Genomic DNA, 21,963 nt, shown 5'->3' with positions numbered 1-21,963 from the left:
CATTTGCACATGACACTCTACACTTAATTACCAGGTTACAACATTTGCAAACTGACAAACAGATGCCCTGACTTGGGGTAGGAAACATCGCAGTACAGCATGGGCTGTGCATCCATCATCATGGAGGGCAGGGCAGGGCAGGGCAGCGGCCAGGCACTGGCCTCACCTATGCTTGAGGTACTGACTAATCTGTCTGTCTCAGTGTGACTCAGGTGTCATGCAACCAGGGGACTTCCAGTTGCTGAAGGATGCAGGTCCTGAGAATTCAATTCCTTCTGAGCTGATAATGCATTTTAGACTGCATTTTATAATGTATTTTTCCAACGCTCCTCCAGCTCATCCTGTATTTCACATGCTATAGAACCTCAGCGCTTAGTTCTAGAACTAAAAGAAAGAGGGTGACTTACATCTCCAAAGCAGGAAATGCTACTTAGTTTGTGAATGCTGAATCTAGCACCTACCAACACCACTGCCACAAGGGCCTGCCTGGGTAGTAGCCTTAAGAACTATGGTGAGGGAAGAACATGTGTTCTAACATCTTGTGGCTGTGGCCTCTGCTCCCTCCTGAAAACACAGCATGGAGAAGCAATGAGTCTTTAGGAAGATGTGCACAGGGCCCTTGCCCTCCCTCATGTGTGCTGGCCTCTGCTCATACCAGCCCTGTCAAATAAGTCAAATGCCAGGACACTGAGATTCTAACATGTTGGGGATGAATACAGCACATAACACCGAGCTGTGTCCACAGCACTCACCCCGACACCCAGCTGTGCCCACAGCACTCACCCTGACCCCGATTTGTGCCCACAGTACTCACCCTGACCCCCATTTGTGCCCACGGTACTCACCCTGACCCCCAGCTGTGCCCACGGCACTCACCCCGACACCCAGCTGTGCCCACGGTACTCACCCTGACCCCCAGCTGTGCCCACAATACTCACCTTCACTGGAAATTTCAGCTGATTGTATAATTCAGAAACTAGAAGATTATGACCAAGTGTCTTCCTCATTTTCATTATTCTGACTATAGCAGCGTCGATCTGGTACTGTCTATCCTGGAATACTCTCTCTGTAGTGCTAACCTGTTCTTCAACCTGAACAATGAGAAAGGAGAACAGAAGGAGGGCACAGATGCTTCAGGACTGCTTTGCATTGACAAACTTGGTTTGATGCAGACTAAGGCAGGCTTTGTTCTGCTTTGTTATGTTTTAATTTGTTCCATGAAAGCTCTTAACTTTTCCAAGGTATACAACTCTAAAACTAACTTGGAAAAGTGATTTTAAAAGTTGTATTTTTGGGCTGGTGAGATGGCTCAGTGGGTAAGAGCACCCGACTGCTCTTCCAAAGGTCCGGAGTTCAAATCCCAGCAACCACATGGTGGCTCACAACCATCTGTAACAAGATCTGATGCCCTCTACTGGAGTGTCTGAAGACAGCTACAGTGAACTTACATATAATAAATAAATAAATCTTTAAAAAAAAATGTATTTTTCTTATAAGAATGCTTATATCAGGGCTTCCTAGCAGCACAGGATGGTTGTAAGCCACCGTGTCCATACTGGCAACCAAAATCAAGTCCTCTGAAATTGCTTCTGATGGTGGAAAGCTCCCTCTGCCTCCTCAGACCATACTAGTGCGTATTCTGAGGACACTTTCTGTGCAGCAAACCGAAAGCCTCAGGACAAGTGACACCATCACTGTCTGTCTGTGGGAGGGGCAGCCTGCGACATCAACCAGGTAATGACTTGTTCTGTAAATCTGTTCTCCCATCTACAGTTTGTCTCATACACACTTGAGGAAACATTTCTAGGAAGGCAGTAGAACCCAGGTGTGTGTCAGCTTCAGGTCAGAAGGGCTGACAGCTGTGCTCATAAGCTTGTCGAGCTGTGGGACACTGAGAGCCCGCTCCCACTGGAACTGCTGCTTCTGAGGTCTGTAGGGTCTGTAGTAGACCTCCTCATCCTTCCAAGGCCCAGCAGAGGGCAGGCACTACTTCTGGAAATTCTATGAGCTGCTTCTGTTCTGGCATTTGATATAGGAGGGTATGAGTTCCAACAGGTTTCTTGACTTTTACTTCAACTGATCACATAAAATCAATTAAAGATACATAAAAGGACACTACTCCAAAGTCTACACTTGTACCAGATTCAGACATATGCTCTGACCTGTAATGGTCATGACATTGCTAAGGACTCTTGGCAAGACCACATGAATAAAACAAGAGGCTAGCACTTACGGTCTCCTTCATCTGGATTTGATTGATCTTTATTCTGAACAACTTGTGTTTGAAGTCTGCATTGAAGATGAACTTATCTCCATCTTCCACCTCCTTTCCTTTGGGACTTTTAATTAGGACCCGTGCTTTACCACAGGCCAGAGACTGTAGTGTTCTTCGCAACTCACTGTCCTCTGAGGGAGGCAAAGGAGACAAACGTTACAGAACACACACGAGGCTCAGCCAGGAGAGAAGCCATGGATGTGTCACAGCCTACAGCTTCTCTTAAACTCTTTTCCTAGTGCTGTGGATGGGACCAGGGTACTGTGCGTGCCAGACAAGCACTCTGCAGCCAAGCACACTTCCAGCCTCTACTCTGTCTGTTAAGTCAACACGGTAGAAATAAGTGCCAGTGTGGGGTGCACACCTTAATCCCAGCAAACTGGAGGCAAAAGAAGGTTGATCTCTGAGTTCCATGATAGCCAAGGTGACATAGCTAACAAACAAACAAACAAACAAACAAACAAACAAACAAATGTCATGTGGGGTCTTCCTACCTATGCCAGTGGCCATTTTTATTTCTTCAAAGCTAAATCCATCCCCTTCGTTGAACATGAGCAGCACCAGCGTCTGGAAGAGGGATACCTGGAACTCCTTCTTCCCCTTTAAGAGAATGAAGCCGTCACAGAGCTGAGCTCAGACACTTTACAAGTCAAACAGGATGGTTTTGCATGCATTATTTTTTAGGGGATTCAGCCACCAAGTGAGAAGAAATCATGCTATTGATATAAAAGAAAGGAATGATTATTGGGTGTTACACTTAAATTCCTGTCTTGGAGCTGCCCATGGCCACACAGGCCTGCAAGCCAGCAGCCAGCAGTGGGAGGCTGAGGCTGGGGTCCAGGCAGCTGAGGACCTTGCATATTTCTCCTTGCATATTGACATTACTTCCCAGACATCAGGCCTAGTTGTTTGCTGCTGTTACTGTTTTTAAGACAACGGCTTGCTGTAAAATCCCAGGATGGCCTTGAACTTTCTATCCTTCTGCCTGTCTGGAGTGCTGGGTTCATGAACACGCACCATCACACATGGCTTTCTGAGGCTCTGGGTGGCAGTGGAAACCCCAGAGGCTTAGGAGGAGCACAGGGAGTTTGGGTGAGAGGGGAAAGGAAGGCCTGCAGTGCTTCCAGTACTTTGTTCAGACAAAGAGCAAGTGCACAGTGAGCGCCGTGTGACCTCTGCTCAGCTACTCTGTGAGGGCAGACTCTGCCAAGGATGTTCCATGGTCCTCTTTCCTTATCTAGAATGTCCCAGTGCACAGTCAGTAACATGAGATCTAGCAGTTCTGTATGGAGAAGGGTAGGAAGGCGATTTGGGAGAACAGCAGTGCCAGGCGCCTTTTGTTGGACCCCAGCCCTCTTCTGTATTTCAGGGGCTGTCTGTCTGCTGTCTGCAGAGGTCAGCTCCTAACTACAGCCAGACACACACAAGTGGCACAACTCAACTTTGCTAATGCCTTGCATAAGAATGTTTCTGTGGTACCTATGAAGTGATACAATGTATGGGTGGGAGCTCTGGGTGTGCTCCTATACATACATGATTTATGCTCACATTAGACTGAGATGTGAGCATGGGCCTTTCCCCACCCACTGCTTGGTGACTTGGTGACATGCCTCTTTCACCTCCTAGTGCACCTGTGTGTGCTCCTTTTATGTAATCGCTACAACAGCCCTGTGGTGAGCTTTCTGATCTGGTAATCTGTGAAAATGTCTTAGGAAGGACTCCTGCCCACCTCTAATTGAAGTGACTTAGAAGAGAGTATGTGGAAGTCTTAAAAGATTCTCCTTTTGATTTCTTGGCACATGACAAAACTTTTTCCTTGGCTTGGCACTTTTCACCAGAAGGAAGATAAAACAGCTAACAGAAAGAAAGGAAGAGAGAAGTGGGGAGGCAAGCTGGAGCAGAGGAGCCTGCTGCTCTTGTAGGGACTAACACCCACATCAGGTGGTTCACAACTGTCTGCAGTGAGTTTCAGGGTATTTGGCCTGTTTCTGGTCTCCTAGGGGCACGCACATGTGCACACAGAGGCACACATACACATAGGCACACACACCTTGCTTTTGTAGTGGCCTTTACACCTGCTGCTCTCTAAGCGACTGCACGTGTGGTGTGTAACTGTGCTGCTGTGCACACATGGAGGCCAGAGGAGGTGCTTAGTATCCTGCTCTGCGGCTTTCTGTCTTCTCTTGAGATCGGGTCACTCACTTTTTCAGTGAGGCTGACAAAAGCCCTGTGATCCCCTCATAACTTTGCACCCCAACTGCTCAGGTTAGATGTGAGCACAGCCATGCTTGACTATTACCAAAGTTTTAAGTAATAGTATTTATTTGTTCATTTGTATGTGCAGGTGTGCCTGTCATGTGCATTTATGGGGGTCAGAAGACAACCATGTGGGTCCTGAGGAATCAAAATCTGGCTGCCAGGCTTGGTGCCAGGTGACTTTGCCAACCGAAGCATCCTGCTGACAACCACACCTGGCTTTTACATGGGTGAGGAGGGTCTGAACTCAGGCCTGCTGGCTGTGCAGCAAGGACACTTTATCTACTGATTCATTCCCCAACCCTGGCAAACAATTTGCTATTGATTAATTTACTATTGATTTTTGTTAAGTGGAATATTAACCCTTTACTTGTTATTTTAATTGACCAAGAAAAGCTACTGCTGAATCATACTGAAAAAAATCTTGCCTTTCATTGCTATGGAAGTTCAATGACAATCTGAGCATTCTCCTAACATTCTGCCAGAAAGGAAGAAACAGGACCCTGGACCAAGACCTGACCTCCTTAAAGTCCGCCTTCAGCACGGCGTGTCCCAGCGTTGTCTGCCATTGCAGCTTCCGCCCACTGTGCTTGCCCAGGTAGAACGTCTTGAATACTTCCTGAAGTCTGACCATCTGCCAAGCAACAGACATACAGGAGACATCAGCACACCCTGACAGTGACAGAGAGCTTTGTTTGTTTGTTTGTTTTCTTCTTCAGCACAGGGTTTCCTTGAGTAGCTTGGGCTACAATCTCTGAGACTGAGAACAAAGGAACCCTCACAGCTCTAAGTGGTTTCTTTCACCTACTGCTAGGGACAGAAGGCTAGCCCGGACATGCACAGGTGCATACAGAGCACCTACTGCCAGGGACAGAAGGCTAGCCCGGACATGCACGGGTGAATGCAGAGCACCTACTGCCAATGACTTACTTCAAAGGGCACCAAGGGAGTGCGCGTGGGTTAGCAGCCACCAGCGTCTTGGCTGGCAGTCTTTCCTGAACCCTTACTCTACTTGACCCCCTTATCACAGGTAGCCTTTAGACCTTGCCCTTCCCAGACTTGAGAACTAAATTATCAGTCTCAGGAATTCTGTTGCAGCAACAGAAAATAAACTAAGATGGATGCTTTCAAGAAAGTCAAAGAGAGCTCACAGAGAAAGTATCTGTAGATTACATCCATACTCTGGTAAGAGTCAAGAGTCTGGAACATGTGAAGATGCTTAAAACAACAAAAGACAACTCAGAAGAGGGCTTTGACAAGACAGCTTGGCCAACATACACACACGAAAAGATGCCTAATAGGGCTAAGGCTGGAGAGATGGCTCAGTGGTTAAGAGCACTGACTGCTTTTCCAGAGGTCCTGAGTTCAATTCCCAGCACATACATGGTGGTTTACAACTATCTTTAGTGGCATCTGATTCCCTCTTGTGGTGTGTCTGAAAACAGAGCAGTAATATATATTAAATAAAAAAATACTTTAAAAAGATGCTTAGCATCATCCTCAGGAAGTACTGCCTACATCAGGCAGGCACCACCTCTCGCCTACTGCAGGATGCTAAGAAAGGAGCACGAGAGCCGAGGAGCTGATCGATCCTCACTGCTCAGCAACTAAGGCCAGGAAGATCTGTTTCAGCTACCTGTCCAGAAGTGACCACGGGGTTCATACCCATCTTCATAGACACATCGTGACAGTCCAAGGCAGAAAGACCCTGAAGGCCCACCATTCAGTGAATGGCTGAGCCAAGTGTCTGTCCACAGAGTTAAAGAGGAACACGGCAGCACCACACACGGTAGCACAAGGAACTCATCGATGTACATATCACGTGTGAGCTCCGAACACGGACATCAGGGGCAAGTCAAACAGAAAGCAGACAGTGGCTGCTGCCCATGGGGAGGAGACAGGGTTAGGCCACCTGAGGGGACAGGGCTTCTATCTCTAAGATGGAAAATTCTATGTGAAGGTGTATTTTGTCACAGTTGAAAAAAATACAGTATTAGGTAAGGCTCTAAGACCTGCTACAAAACAAAAACGTCCCCACAGACAATGAGGATATGGAAAAGGCCTAGGGAGCCCGCCGCAAGCTCTGGATGGTGTGGGCATCAAATAAGTCACTAAGAACCCACCATGTGAGTTCAGTGACAGACCTACACACAGATATACCAAGTAGAGAGAGCGTTCTTCCCTAGAGCAGAATGTTAGCTTCTAAACAGATGGAACTGGACAACCAACCCATTCATCACAGTAAGGCCGATTCGACAGGGATCATCTCAGGCGGCAGATGAGCACGGTCCTCAACAGCTCTGTGGAACACAGACCCAGAGGCTGAGATGAGGTCCTGCCTGCGTGCCCTGGGGAGTGGGTGCCACAGCAGCGGGTCAGTGGTCATTGCTGTGACAAATACCTGAGAACAACAGCTGGAAAGGAATGTGCACTTTGGGTCGGTTTCAGTCCAGAGTTGGGTGCTATCACCACTTTTAGGCCCATGGCAAGGTGGAAGGGCCCTGGAGGGAAGGTGTGGCACAGTAAGGCTGTGTCGCTCCCCTCCCAGTGGCCAGGAAACAGAAGTGAAGCAAAGGGAGCAGAGCCAGTGTACAGGGGCCACACCACCAACTCCACGGATTCCCACAATCCCACAACCATCTTCAGTCATCACCATCTGAATCCATCAACCGACTCAGGGAGGGCAGGGTCTCCTGACACACTCCTCTCACAGACACATGCCGAGCGAGGCAGGCCTCACTAGTCTATGCTGGTCCTCAGGCCACTCAGATTAACCATGCAGCCATGGAGACGTACTGCAGCCAGCTGGCAGAGCTTGGCTGAAGGGCTTGTATCAGTGAGTAGCTCCTGACCTGAGGGACTGGGGGAATAATCCTGGGTGGCCTGTACTGAGGCAGTGAGGGCAAGGGCATCACTGAGTTCACAGAGCAGGAAGGAGACGCCATCTCCACAGCCAGGGCCAAACACCGGCATCCTAGGAATTACCCTGCACACTTTGGATATGTTTGGACATTATAGAACAAATGAAAACAGCACAGGGTCCTGAGAGGCTCACTGGGTAGGAGAGAGGATTCTCAGAGGACAGGACCAAGCATAGCTACCAGGACAGAGGCAACATGGCGCAAACCTACCTCAAACAAAATAAACCTGAGGCCTCTGGCAAATGGTGGTGCAGGCAGCACTCAGGGAGTGGGAGGAACCACTCTAGTCAGGTTCAGTGAGTGCAAGATGGAAGCACAGGGCACCATGTCCAGCCAAGGGAAAAGCAGACATGCAAGCTGCTTGCTGAGCTGCAAGCCGGTCTCTGTGTTGTGAGGAAGGTTAGGACAGAGATGCAACAAACAGAAGGCTACAGAGACCAGTGAGGGCCAAACAAGGAAATCGAGCAACCAGTCTTAGAACTAAAGAGTTTCAGCAGGGAGTGGTGACCAGGTCCCACCAGAAAGAGCTGCAGGGCCCAGCCTTACTCTTGTTGCTCTGGCCCTGCAGTTCCAGAGCCTCTGCTCATGATTAGGATAGAATCGCTGACCAGGAGGCCTATCCTGCTCCTCCTTCTCTTGGCATCACTGATGCTTTAGGCATTTGGATTTTAGCCTCACTGAGCCCACGGCTCCATGGCCCACTTCAGGTTCTTCATAATACTTCAAATCACAGCCAATACATAAGACCCTAAACACACCATGACCAAGACTCATCACCACCTTGCTCTGGGAAGCAAGGATCAGCCAGGTGAGCTGCCACTTACACAGGTGCTGCTGATGGAGAGAAGAGCACGCAGGCTCTGGGGAGGGCGCCTCTCACTGGGACTGAAGAGGCCATTTTCAAACACCACTTCCCAGGCTACAGAAGGAGGGGGTGCCTTGAAAACCTTTCTCTCCCAGCACTAAGGTAAGATCTGGCCTAAGTGGGCTTGATCAGCAGCTGAGCACTCACCTCTGGAGGGAGGTGCACTTCCATGGGTGTGTACGTGGGCCAGTAGCCCATGGTGAGTATGTTCACCGTGAGGTCAATGGGGCCTGGCGCACTCTGGTTCTGCATATGCTAAAAACAGAGAGAGCCAAGTCAGTAAACAGATCCACAGTGCACTCAAGAAGAAATGATACGTGTGTGTAATTGTGTGTGTGTGCACGCACACACATATATACACACACACATACATACATATATATATATATTTTTGAGACAATATCTCTCTATGTATCTCTGGCTGCCCTGCAACTTGCTATGTAGAAAACAGGCTGGCTTTTAAACTAAGAGATCCATCTGTCTGTCTCTGCCTCAGCCTCACAAGCACTGGGATTAAACGTGTGCCCCCCTCATCCCTGGCCTGGAAATCGTATAATTTTTACAACACAGTGTCGCATGCTCCAGTGTGATCCGGTGTTATTGTAACGACTCAGACCCACCGAGCTCACCTGCTTGAAGTGAACCATGATGTCTTTGGAGAGCTCCATGTCCTTGAACATGCCCTCCAGTTTGCTGGTAAACGCAGCTCCGCACTCTGCGTATGTGAAGGAGGGGTGAGATGGAGCGGGCATGGGGCCCGCCCGCCCGCCCGCCCGCGGCCCTGGGGACGGCCCACCCTGAGCTCACCGTGCTTGAGCTTCGACAGCATGGACTTCTCCGCGTCCACCGACGCGCTCTTCCCCACCAGCAGCCTTTTTGCTAAGTCTTTCTTATAAAACGCTTCAAAGACATCTTTACCTGTGCAAACAGGAAAACCAAGACCTGAGAGAGATTCCTGGTTTACCTGCTACACTCCATGGACAAAAATCTCCTTGAGTACTACTTCCGTGTTCGGGGACCATTTTTCCCTCTGAATGCAGGTTTGCAGGCTCGTCTGGCCCCACAGCCCCTCCTTCCTCACCATGGATGAAACGGAAGAGAATCATGATCTTGTCCAGGATCCTCTCCAGTTCCTCATCTGTGGCTTCTTTGTTGCCGGCCCGTAACTTTGAGTCCACGTGCTTGGCTGGAAGAGCAAGAGTTCCAATCAGAAAAGGGCTGTGGGACCAGAGCAGAGGAGACAACTGGACACACAGGCCTTGGGTGCTGACCCCATCACAGCAACAGAGAAAACCACACAAGAACCCCTCCCACCAGCTCCTTTTAGTGCTCCAGGAAGCAAACTGCCTTTTAAAGACAAGTTGTCTCAAGGTAATGAGAATGCATCTTTCCAGAACTTTAACAAATTCACAGAGTAAAATAATTTTTAAAAAAATGGTCTCAGATTGAGTTTTAATTTTTTTTATATTTAAAGATGAATTTTATTCATGTGTATGGGTTAATTTCTCTGCCAGTCCCAGCAGGAGCCAGGGAAGAGCAGGCACTGGACCCTCTGAAGCTTCGTTATAAACAGCTGCCGGCTGGAAGCTGAGCTCTGGAAGAGCGACAGGTGCTCCCAACCCATCTCTCCAGCCATGTCACCATGCATGTGATGTACCATGTATGCGCTTGGTGCCTTTAGAGGACAGAATCCAGGTCTATGGGAATCCAGAGTAGCAGTGAGGTAAACTGAGGCATCTCTCCAGCTGCCTCCCCCCCCCCCCCAAGTGTGTTAAAAAGCAGGCTTTCTTTTCTAACCCTAGATTTCATACATGGGTTTTAGGACACATTGCCACAGGCACCAGAACGGACCCTTTTAAAATCTGCTGTAAGAACTGTAGTTGACTTTCTCAGGGAACTCTCCTTGAGGTCTCAGGTCTCAAGGATGAGGTGAGCACTCGAGGCCTCTCGCTTCTGAGGAAACAGTCACCCTTGATAGTGGAAACAGTCACGGCTGAGAGAGCAGAGCCCATGGCTTCCCGAGGCCCACACTCCCCTGGGTTGTTAGCCTCCATGGAAGCACCAGTCTGGTTAAACTGCCGATGGCTTTCTCTGGCTCTTTATTAGTTCTCTTCCTTTTTTTAAAAAAAGTGATGTATCTATCTATATCTATATATGGATATAGATTGTGTGGTTGTAGATGCCAGGGTAGGTCTTGGGACATTTTCTCAACCAATTCTCTATCTTATTTTCTGAGACACGGTCTGCCACTGAATCTGAAGCTCACCGATAGGGGTAGGTCAGCTGCAGTGAGCTTCTGAGATCTGTCTGTCTGTCTGTCTGTCCTTCCCCAGTACTAGGATCACATGTCACTTTCTGCCCTTCTAGAAATGCAGTGATACTTTTCCTAACTGGGGGATGGGGTCTGGGGGTTCGTTTCAAGTATGACAAGAAGTAAGTAGACACAGCAGCAGTTGGAGCAGTGGCCTCCCTGAATACACCTGCTTGGGGGTCTGCTCAGGACAGGGAGCAGCACTGACCTTTAAAGGCAGTTAGTTCTAGAGCCCTTCCACAACCTGGCTTACCAACCCTCTCATCCTGTCTGACAAGTGAGCTTCCTGAGTATTCTAACAAGGCTTGAATCTCCTCAAGCACGCGATCTGGAAGAATATTGGAGGTTCTTCTTCTTCTTCTTCTTTCTTTCTTTTTTGAGTGTTTTTGTTTGTTTTTTTGTTTGTTTGTTTTTCGAGACAGGGTTTCTCTGTGTACTTTGGCTGTCCTAGAACTCACTCTGTAGACCAGGCTGGCCTCAAACTCAGAAATCTGCCTGCCTCTGCCTCCCGAGTGCTGGGATTAAAGGCGTGCGCCACCACCTCCAGCCATTTTCTTTTTTGAGACAAGGCCCTACCATGTATGGTCGGGAACTTGCTATGTAGATAAGGCTAGCCTGGAGTTCACAGAGATCCACCTGCCCTCCACCCAAAGAGTGCTCAAGTAAAGACACGTGCCTACACCTGGCATTCTTCTGTTTATGAAGTACCTAAGAGGCCAGCATGGTGGCTCAGTGGGTAAAGGTGCCTGCTGCCAAGCTGAGTTCAGGCCATATGACTTCATGGGGCACGGGCTCCTGCAAGCCCTCTGAGTCCCACTTGAGCAGGAACACACATGAGTAGTGTCAGTGTATTTGCCTAAATGTAAAACATGAGAGGTGGCTGGGGCTGTTTTGATACCAATGAGCTCTGCAGGCTTGTTTGGTCTCTTGTTGATGAACGTCTCGAAGGACTCCTTCATCAGGTTGATGAAGCGCTCGTTCCTCTGGAAGCACACCTCCACCACGTGGTCCACTTTGTCCTTAAAGTCCAGCAGGTCTTGGACCATGTCTTTGTCTTTCTCAGGATTGATGACAATGGTTGTTCCAAAGGTCTACAGAAACAAGAAACAACTAAGTCAGCACCAGGCTTAAGAAGCAAAGTGTGTCTTTTGCTGTCTCACAACATGGTGTCACCCATTTTTTTCCACTCTGCATGTGGACATGACTATGGATAGCTCTAGTATCCCCTTAAGCAGGTGGTGCCTGGCATTCAGAGGTCCTGGATCAGCCCCAGGCGACTGTCCTCAAAGATGCTGAATGGTGCTACTATACTGGCAAGTGAGGGACACACAGCAGGAGGCAGACCGGACTGCTAGACCAAAGTATGTACTAGTTCACAGGGAGCAGATGAGCCAGTGAATGTGTGACTGAGTGAGCATGTGCGAGAACGACAGGAAGCTGTTACTATTGTACTGCAGGTGGCCACTGCACGGTGGAGGGAAGGCCAGCATGCGTGTACCTTGATGTACTCGCTCCAGTGCTGCAGCAGCGCATGCTGCCCTCCTTTCACCCGGCTGAAGAGCTGGTACATCTGGGTGAGGTCGGGCACCCTGTTCTCATCCAGCAGGTGCTCTAGGCCTAGTGGGATGCATAAGACAAGTCACAGCAGGAAGGCAAGCCCTCACAAGTGTCACCAGGACAGTGTCACCACATAGTAAGGATGTGGCTTGCAGACTTGGAGGCGAGCCCCGCCCTCCTGAGTGCATCGGGAATGCCCTGTTTACTTCTCATTTCACTAAAGCCCTGATCTCACAAAGGTAATGAGCCAAAAAACATTTAGACAAGTGTTTTACTATGAGAAGTTCATGGTGTAAATTATCTGAGGCTTTGTCTATCAGTCAGAAAAACATTCCTTAAAAGACTATTTCAGAGGCTGGAGAGATAGTTCAGCAGTTAAAAGCATTTGCTATCCTTGTGGACCTAGGTTTGGTTTCCAGCACCCACATGGTGACTCACAAGTATCTCTAACTCTAGTTCTAGGAGATATGATACTCTTCTGATCACTGTGGGCACTGCATACATGTGGTGCACATACATACATGCAGGCTAAACACTCAGATGCATAAATCTAAATTGAAATTGAGTCAACTTTAGGTTTTTAGTTGATTAATTTGATTCACATAATAAATTATAAGACAAATAAGTATTTATCCAATATTTCATGTATTCAATATGGCATTTTAGAATTTTTAATCAGTTATTTACGTTTTATGATTTTATTTCATGTCATCTAAGCATGCAAATATTTATGCAGTGCCTACAGAGGCCAGAAGAGGGCATCAGAGAGTCCGGTTGTAGACCTAGGTGCTCAAGGCACTTAAGACGCCAGTCTTCAAGCTGGGCGGTGGCTGCGCACGCCTTTAATCCCAGCACTTGGGAGGCAGAGGCAGGCGGATTTCTGAGTTCGAGGCCAGCCTGGTCTACAGAGTGAGTTCCAGGACAGCAGGGCTACACAGAGAAACCCTGTCTCGGAAAAACAAAAATACAAATTAACAAAAAAGATTTCTCCAAACAAACAAACAAACAAACAAACAAGCCTTCCCCCACTGGGCAGTGTCTGCACACACAGGTGCTAAGCTAGGTCTAGATGCTTGACGCTTCCAAACTACTTCTGAACCAAACATGCAAATAAGCTTTAACTTTTGTACAATTTTATCTCCTAGAAGTCCTAAATAATGTCCTAACATTTTTAAGGGCCTTTTACTTTTTGAAACTTTTTTTCTAATATAACTGTGTATACACGTGCTCGTGTGTTTGCGCATACATCTGTAGGTGTGTGTATAACTGTGTACACACGTGCTCGTGTGTTTGCGCATACATCTGTAGGTGTGTGTATAACTGTGTACACACGTGCTCGTGTGTTTGCGCATACATCTGTAGGTGTGTGTATAACTGTGTACGCATGTTCACCGGGATCCAGAGCCTGAGGTGATGTTTCCCTCAGCCATCCTTCAGCTGTGCTGTGCTTGCTTTTTAAATGTCAGACAGACTCTCCCCCAACTCTGGATCTTACCGACGCAGCAGACTGGCTGGCAGTAGAGCTCCTCTTGTCTCTGCCATCCCAGTGCTGTGGTTACAGGTGGCTTCTTAATGTGGACTCTGGGAATCCAAATTTAGGTCCTAATGCATGCATGGCCAGCATGTGCTCCTAAGACTCCTCCAGAGCCCCGTAATAACATTTAGAATAAAGTTTTACAAACACAGTTTACTATTTTCTCACAAGAATTTAGTAAATTATATACTGTGACAATGTGTGAGTGTGAGTGTGTGTGTGTGTGCTCAAATGAGACTGAATGCCTTCAGAAGGCAGACAGGAGTCCTGAATGCTCTACAGTCTGTTACGGTGGGTGTGAGTTGTCTACCACGTGTGAGCTCAGTGAGCTCTGGTCCTGTGTGCGCTCACAACAGCTGTAACCACTGTGTGCACCACCGCTCCAGCCAACTCTTTAGTCTTATAATTATTCATTTTAATTTTTAATAATTCTTTTCTGGGGCTGGTGAGATGGCTCAGTGGGTAAGAGCACCCGACTGCTCTTCTGAAGGTCCAGAGTTCAAATCCCAGCAACCACATGGTAGCTCACAACCATCTGTAACAAGATCTGACTCCCTCTTCTGGTGTGTCTGAAGACAGCTACAGTGTACTTACATATAATAATAAATAAATCTTTAAAATAATAATAATAATAATTCTTTTCTGTGCCATTTTGAACTCCCAGATGTTAAGAACACAAAATGAATTTCAGTCATTGTGCTGTATTGCTGTAGGGTTACGCCTTGTCGTCGTCTTTTTTTAAAAGATTTATTTATTTTATGTATGTGAATACACTGCAGCTGTACATATGGTTGTGAGCCTTCATGTGGTTGCTGAGAATTGAATTTTTAGGATGCTTTGGTCAACCTCTGCACTTGTTCTGGTCGGCCTCACTTGCTCCAGTCCAAAGATTTATTGTTATAAATATTATATTATATTATTATTAATATTACAAGTACACTGTAGTTGTCTTCAGATGTACCAGAAGAGGGAGTCCGATCCCTTTACAGGTGGTTGTGAGCTATTGTGTGGTTGCTGGAATTTGAACTCAGGACCATCTCGCCAGTCCACGCCCGGTTCTCTTAGTAAGAGCTTGCTGATGGCTCTAAGGCCACTTGGGTGACCCCAGAGACCTTAGAAACAATGTCCCTAGAATGCTGAGGCTTCCTTCTGTCCTTCCTGTCCTACATCTGCAATTATGCATTCTCCAAACAGCTCTCCAGTTTCCTTAGTGGAGACAGTTACCTACAAGCCATGCTGTGCCCATTACAGGTACTCATACTAGCACACTGGGCATTGTTACCAGATTTTGAGTGGACAAAACTATTAAATGCATTTTTAAAAAATCTTTTTTAAAAAAGATTTATTTAACTTATATGAGTACATTGTAGGTGTCTTCAGATGCAACAGAAGAGGGTATCGGATCCCATTAGAGATGGTTGTGAGCCACCATGTGGTTGCTTGGAATTGAACTCAGGACCTCTGGAAGAGCAGTCAGTGCTCATGACCGCTGAGCCATCTCTCCAGCCCCCTTTTTAATCTTTTTAAAGGCAAGTTTTCACATTGTATTCTTGGCTAACCTAAAACTCACTATATTGACCAGGCTGGCCTCCATTTCACTAAGATCTGTCTGATTCTGCCTCCTGTGTGCTGGGATGCACCACTATGCTTAGCTAATATTATTTCTAAAATAATTTTAGGAATTCTTGTCTTTTTCCTTGTGTTGCTTGGTCCCAGGCCTCACACAGACTAAATACATATTCTACCTTTGACTGTGTTGCATACACCCCGTGCTAAGTGAGCGCCATATCACTGAGCTTATCCCAGCCTTAGATTATTTTTATATCCTGTTATTCTTAGGATATGTTCCACTAAGGATATACTCCTTAAAGAAAAATTTTAAAAAATTACATCTGTATAAATGCATGCATAGAAGTCAAAGATAAACTGTAGGAAATGACTCTCCTTTTAAGACCTGAACTTGATTCTACCAAGCTTGGTAGCAAACATCTTCCTCAACCCTGATACTTTGCTGGCCAACTGTCTCTTATTTTTATTTTTTTAAAAGATAATGTTTCTTTATATAGTCCTCACTGTCCTAGAACTTGCTATGCAAATCGGGCTGGCCTCAGATTCACAGAGATCCACCTGTCTCTGTCCGGTGCTGGGATTAACAGCTGTCTTATCACACCTGTCCTCTAATTCTGACTTTGTAAAAGCACCCAACCCAAGTTCTGAATGCATCTGCTCTTAGTTAAATGAAAAGAGCACTGAGTGTGAATGTGCACTTGGGTAGGTTTGTGTGTGGTTTACTGGGAAACCCATCCATGCAGACTGGGACACAAACTACAGTGCTTAGGCAGCACGGCTATGTGGCCTTGGTCTTCTACATGCAAAGTGGAATGGTAGCCTCACAGGACTGCTGTCCATGAAGGCAGACCATGGCGGCAGAGGCCTGACACAGTCTTCCTCCTGTCCTGGTTTACTTGGCTACTGTATGGTGGTCCTGCTTCCACGTGTCTCACAGAGACCAGCACGAGTGCCTGGCAAAGCAGAGTCTCCCAGCCACTAGCAGGAGTGGCACTGCCTTAGAGCTGAATCTCCAGATACTCAGAGCACAAGGAAGGAGGAGCCACAGTTCCCATCACAGCCACAGTTCCCATCAATCACAGCCATACGACCTTAAACAGTGAATGGTGACAAGAACAATTAAGTTTTAACAAGTTACATTGGTATCCAAGTGTTACAAAAGAGTGGCTGTGTTCATTATAATTTCTGGAGGTGTACAATCGCTGTGAAAATACAACAAAAAACACTAAACCGGGGCTGGTGAGATGGCTCAGTGGGTAAGAGTACTAGACTGTTCTTCCGAAGGTCCAGAGTTCAAATCCCAGCAACCACATGGTGGCTCACAACCATCTGTAACAAGATCTGACGCTCTCTTCTGGAGTGTCTGAAGACAGCTACAGTGTACTTACATATAATAAATAAATAAAAAATTAAAAAAAAAACCACTAAACCAATGGACACAAAACCCAACAAGTACAGAGCATAGGAAGTGGGTGGGCTATGGCTTTAATGTTATGTACAAAGTGGTGTAATGCCCTCTAAAGACAAACTTGAGTTCCTCCCACAGTTCTTCTCAAGACACCAGAGCTATCTACCGATCTAAGTCCTAGCTCTCTCCAGTTAAATCTCCCTCTGGGAAGAGCCTAGATTTCTACGTATGCTCATGGTAACCTAGTGTACAGTTTATGAAGAACTAGAACAGAGGAGACTGAAGGTGGCAAATGAGGAAATGGCATGAGGCACTGATACTGGAGATACTGATGGCTGAACTATAATCAGCACACACTGTATCATGCACTGACATGCTGCACATATGTATTCTATATGATGGTACTCTCTACGAGGAACAATTACTTCACAAAAGAAAAACCTTCCAAGGTTGTTTAGCCAAGCAGGGCTGAAAATCACCAGCCTACAGTTTGCTTTCGCCAAGATAATGTTTCTCTGTGTAATAGCTCTGGCTGTTCTGAAACTCACTCTGTAGACCAGGCTGGTCTCAAACTCAAGAGATCCATCTGCCTTCCAAGTGTTAGGACTGAAGGTGTGTGCCACCAGTGCCCAGCCAGCAAAGTTCTTTAATGTTTAGTTAAAAAATACAAAATCCAAGCAAGTTACAAGGCAAGTGTGGTGGTGCCCACCTTTGATCCCAGTCGTATCATTTAACTATGAATTCCTTTGAGGGCTAACATACTTAATAAACACATGTCACAATAGTTTGTCCTATACAATTGACCATTTGTGAAGTTATATATAATGCTCACAGGGTTTCACAAGTTAAAGGTTAAAACTCACTGTAAAATCACTCATGATTGGGGAAACCTACCTTTCTGTAGAATTGCTGTCAAATGTTCTCCTAACAGCTGTTTCTCCACACAGGCAATCAACGGTTTTCTGTAAAAGCAAACCAGATGATGTCAGTACAGAGGCTGGTTAGCTGTTGAGGTGAGAGTTGAAGACACAGCAGGCATCTAACAGCCACTTGGACCGAGGGCTAAAACCTAAGATTTTATTACACTGATTATTAATTATGGCTTTTGCTGATGATTCTAACCCAGATTTCAATTCAATTTACTCTTTTCATTAGACAAGATCTTAATACACAGGCCACGCTGGTCTGTCTCCACTCCCTAGTGCTGGGATTATAACATCTGCCTGGCTCTTGCAGCAGCATTTCTAAACACAAGCTGCTGAATAACACAGCAGGTCCACAGGAAATGGTCTGCCTGCCTGGCTGGTGTAGGTACATGGGTACGGCACCCTGGGTTTTGACTTTTTCCTCTGCCCGTCACAGTTTGGCCCCGGATGTCACTTGCTAAAGCCTCCTGAATCACACATGTAAACTCTAGGGCAGTCTGGAGTCTTGTGGCGGGAGCCCAGGGATGCGGTCTAGCAGTGCAGCCTCCAGTCCTATCAGCGCCTACTCTGGCATTCCGCACCATGTTCACCCTCACGCTGGCCTGCCGGGCAGGATGCTGAGGTACTAGCAGGCCTAGGATCTATGGGCTTAAGTATTTTCTGTGGCACATTACCAACTACATGGGGATCCAGACTCTGACCTCTCTCCTTCACTATGGCCCACAGTCTCCCCACACACTCTGCCTTCCACTGTGCTTGTCAGCCTGATCCTCACCTCTGTATCACAGGAGGGACCGGCAATTGTCTCATCTGCTACTCTAGGTCTGAGACACTCCTCACCCTGACCATCCTCAGGCCCATGGTTATCGGGAAGGACTCTGCTCATGGAAACAGCCCACTGTGAGGTCTGGGCTCATGAGCCACACAGAACAGAGGCTGACCCCTGCAGTCACAGGTACAGAAATGGCCTTCCTGGTTCATCCCCAGCCCAGCCACTCTTCTCTCTGAGACAGGATCTGTACAGAACTCACTATGGAGACCCACAGGCTTGCGGACCTCCCTTGGCTTCCCTCGAGCCCCACCACACCAGCTTCCTGGCTGTCTCTTCTATTCTAACTCACTTTCTCTTTTCAGAAGAGCACAGAGAGTGATTAACTGTACGCGTGTCTTTGTTCAAGAGTTTATAAGGAACACTACTGGGGTTCAGTACCCTGTATCAGTGTTTGAAATGATGCATTGCGCACACACCACAGCATGTGTGTAGATGCAGAGGAACCTTCAGGACTCAACGCTTTCCTTCTGCTACTTGGGTCCCAGGGACTGGACTCAGGCAGCGTCATCCGAGTCTCCCTAAGTAGCCCTGGTTGGCCTGAAATTCACGACGTAGATGAGTATAGTTTTGTACTCAGAGATTCACCCGCTTCTCTGCCTCCTGAGCATTAGATTAAAGGTGTACACCAACTTTTTACAAGGAACTTTTTAGCAAATTTAAACCTCATAGCACCTATGGCAAAAGGCAGGATTATATCCCACCCTCCATGGAAATGGAGTTCAGAAATGAGTGGCCTAAGGCTCCACTTCTGGGGAGTCAGTGTAGCCTCTGCTCCTCTCTGGCTGCTAACACTCAGCCTCCTATGGCCTCCCCTTAACTCATCGCCTCCACCAGGCAGATGTAAATATCCATTTTATTCCTGAACATCTAATCCCCTTAAATATTGACTCCTAATAACTGAATATGAAATTAAAAGGTTTGGATTATATTCTCTACATTGGCACCATGTATAAAATCTAGTTTTTCACTTAATTCCCAGCAATAATGACTCTTAGACTATTTATTAATAAATGCTTAGGCCACAAAGCTTTGCCTTGCTTTTAACTTATTACCCCCTTTATTGCAGCCAGAGTTCAGCTGCATGGTCGGTTTCCCTCCTTGTCTTCAAACATCTGTTTTCTCAGTTTTCGGGGGGGTGGGGTCTCCCATGTTTTTATTTCCCAGAAGTCTCTATTCCTGCCAGGTATCTGAGCTCCTATTTTCGGCCTCAGCTCATGGGCTATAGTTTTTTTTACTGACCAGTGATCCTTAGAAGAGAGTCTCTTTACAGGTGGAACCCAGCCTCTCCCAGCACAGGTCTGTACTGGGACCCATGGTGCCCCCTCTGGAAATGGAGAACACAATGCTCTTTTAAAAAAGGTGCTGTCCTGAACTTGCATGCTATGCCTCCTGGGATCTGACCCTTTCTTTCCTCTTGTCCCCAAACCCCAAAGGACGGGAGTTTCACTGTCTCCTCTGTGCCCCACCCCCATGTCTCCATCTCCTCACAGTAGTGCATAACACATCTTGCACAAACACTGCATCGACCTGGAGTCTAGAGGAAAAGACAAATGAAAAGAGAAAACTGTGTACTGTTTCATGAGAATCATGGCCATGAAGACATGGGTGGACAGTGGCTAAAGAGTGCACACTGCTCTTGCACCCCAGCCCCCTAGCTCTCGGGATCTCACACCGCTGGCTCCTCCCTCAGGCACCTGTGCTCACACTCGAATCACCACACCCTGCACAGGAAATGGACTCACAAAACCTTAGAAGAACAAGAGGCTAGAAAGACAAGAGCCTGGTGCTCAGTGAAGTTCTATCAGGCAAACAAAGCACTCAGGCGCTGAGGGAGTCGCTCTCCTTCCTGAGTCCTCTTGAGATAGCTCGTGGTAAGAAATCCAGTGTGTAACTGCTGAGTGCACACATTATAAGCAAAGCTCGGTGTTGGGAGCAGAGTCTCAGAGTACTGGGTGCAGCCAGAAGCATGGCCATAGCCTCAGTGTGAGGCCAGCAGGCCGTGGCTGTGGGGACTGAGGAGTCAGTGCAGGGCTTACTTACTGTGTGCTGTGGTCTAAGTAGGTGATCACTCGGTCTGCTTCCTCTTCTAGACGTTTGCTCACATGGTTAAGGTATTCTGGAACCTTCCAAAAAAAACATTTAACACATCAATGACAAAGACTTCTCACATTATACATAAAATTTCCTCAAAAAATAGAGAAAAAGAGAGAGAGAAGCAAACCCACTCACTCGCTAACAGACTGCCACTGAGAAGCCCCTCTAACCAGGCAGGGCCCAGGCCACTCTCACGGCTTACTACCAAGTGCGGGGGGACAAATACCAGTGGGCCACGATGGGTGAGTTAGTATCAGTACCTGGGGAGACAGCCAAAGCTTACTAGCAACCTGTACACATGGATCACACGGATCTGTCAGCGGTGACATCCTCCCTCCCCTGCAGTCACGGCAACTGCAGACAGCCATCGCTTGTCCTCAGTGCCACCTTAGCTAGCACGGCTGCAGCTAAACTGTGATCTGATGGGTTGGGCCCATCTTGGCAGGGGCAGGTGGCTCCACATAGGACTCATCACTCCCTTGGGACTGGACTCTAGACCTAAGAAGCTGCTCAGAGGGGCTGAGGTGACACTGCTGTTATTATCTAGGCTTCTTCACATACATTCTTCACCAATGCTTTACACAGTGACATGTTTGATTTTTAAGATTAGCTCTTTATCTTCTTGCTTAGACATAGGCTCAGACATTAGACATAGGCTTGCTTAAACATCGCTATTTTAGAAAATACTTAGGGGAGGGGAAATAAAGAAAGAAAGCTTCTAAGGGAAAGAAATTAACTCCTTTGTACAGCAAGCAGTTCTCTCCCAAAGACTCCAGAGACTTTGGCAAATGTATACATACAAAAGGGCAGCAGGCCCAAGGAGTGGGTTACAGCCAAATGCAGTCGGCCGCACAGCTCACCTCCCTGTCCTGCATCAGCCTCTGGCCTTCAGCAGCGTATAGACAGTTAGTCTCTTCCAAGAACTTCAGCTCAAATGAGTCTTTGTACACCTAGGAAACAAGCAGCTCCTGATGAGCTTGAGCACAGAAACCTTCCTTTTCAAGCACTGGTTCTTATCAGGCGCTTCTCTTGCAGCTCCGTGCAGACTGTACCACAGGCCTCCATCACTCTCCTTAAGGACTAGACAATCGGGATGTCCACTCATACTTCTGGGTACTAGTCCCCACTTACAGCTCTGAAGCCTGCCTTTACTTTGGCGCAAGCACAAATGCTCAAGACCAAGGCCTCACCTGGAGATCTGAGAGCATGCTTAGCAAACTCCGAAGCAGACTCCTGTCCACAGCCTCTCCACTTCGTTCACGCCCAATCAGCAGCAGGATCCCATCAATGGTCTTACTCTGCACCATCCTGTCGCTGATGATGTGGTTCCTAAACAGCTCTAGGCCCATGTCCCTGATGGAGAAGCACAACAGGCTTTGGCTTACCTTTGATCCTCTAGAGTTTCACGTGTGCTA

At 47.3% G+C, this 21,963-nt stretch overlaps 1 protein-coding gene and 1 non-coding gene across 4 annotated transcripts in view; both read right to left on the bottom strand.

Annotated features, from left to right (window-relative positions):
* Cul4a (cullin 4A) overlaps window positions 1–21,963 on the bottom strand; it is a 42,318-nt gene that overhangs the window by 2,573 nt on the left and 17,782 nt on the right. For all 3 annotated transcript variants that reach the window (NM_146207.3, NM_001363448.1, NM_001363450.1), the window contains 14 exons: window positions 21,739–21,901; window positions 21,409–21,498; window positions 20,495–20,577; window positions 17,591–17,658; window positions 12,127–12,245; window positions 11,527–11,719; window positions 9,399–9,503; window positions 9,125–9,235; window positions 8,947–9,032; window positions 8,465–8,572; window positions 5,052–5,165; window positions 2,770–2,875; window positions 2,234–2,406; window positions 939–1,091 (listed from right to left, as the gene is read on the bottom strand). In NM_146207.3, the coding sequence (NP_666319.2) occupies window positions 939–1,091; window positions 2,234–2,406; window positions 2,770–2,875; window positions 5,052–5,165; window positions 8,465–8,572; window positions 8,947–9,032; window positions 9,125–9,235; window positions 9,399–9,503; window positions 11,527–11,719; window positions 12,127–12,245; window positions 17,591–17,658; window positions 20,495–20,577; window positions 21,409–21,498; window positions 21,739–21,901 (1,672 nt within the window). The remainder of the gene's footprint in view (window positions 1–938; window positions 1,092–2,233; window positions 2,407–2,769; window positions 2,876–5,051; window positions 5,166–8,464; window positions 8,573–8,946; window positions 9,033–9,124; window positions 9,236–9,398; window positions 9,504–11,526; window positions 11,720–12,126; window positions 12,246–17,590; window positions 17,659–20,494; window positions 20,578–21,408; window positions 21,499–21,738; window positions 21,902–21,963) is intronic.
* Mir7065 (microRNA 7065) lies at window positions 9,236–9,296 on the bottom strand. Its single transcript, NR_106032.1, has one exon. It is a non-coding gene; the product is annotated as a microRNA 7065 (primary transcript).

The sequence above is a fragment of the Mus musculus genome, chromosome 8, assembly GCF_000001635.26.
Source record: "Mus musculus strain C57BL/6J chromosome 8, GRCm38.p6 C57BL/6J".
Classification (NCBI taxonomy): domain Eukaryota; kingdom Metazoa; phylum Chordata; class Mammalia; order Rodentia; family Muridae; genus Mus; species Mus musculus.
This window is presented reverse-complemented; position numbering and strand designations above follow the sequence as displayed.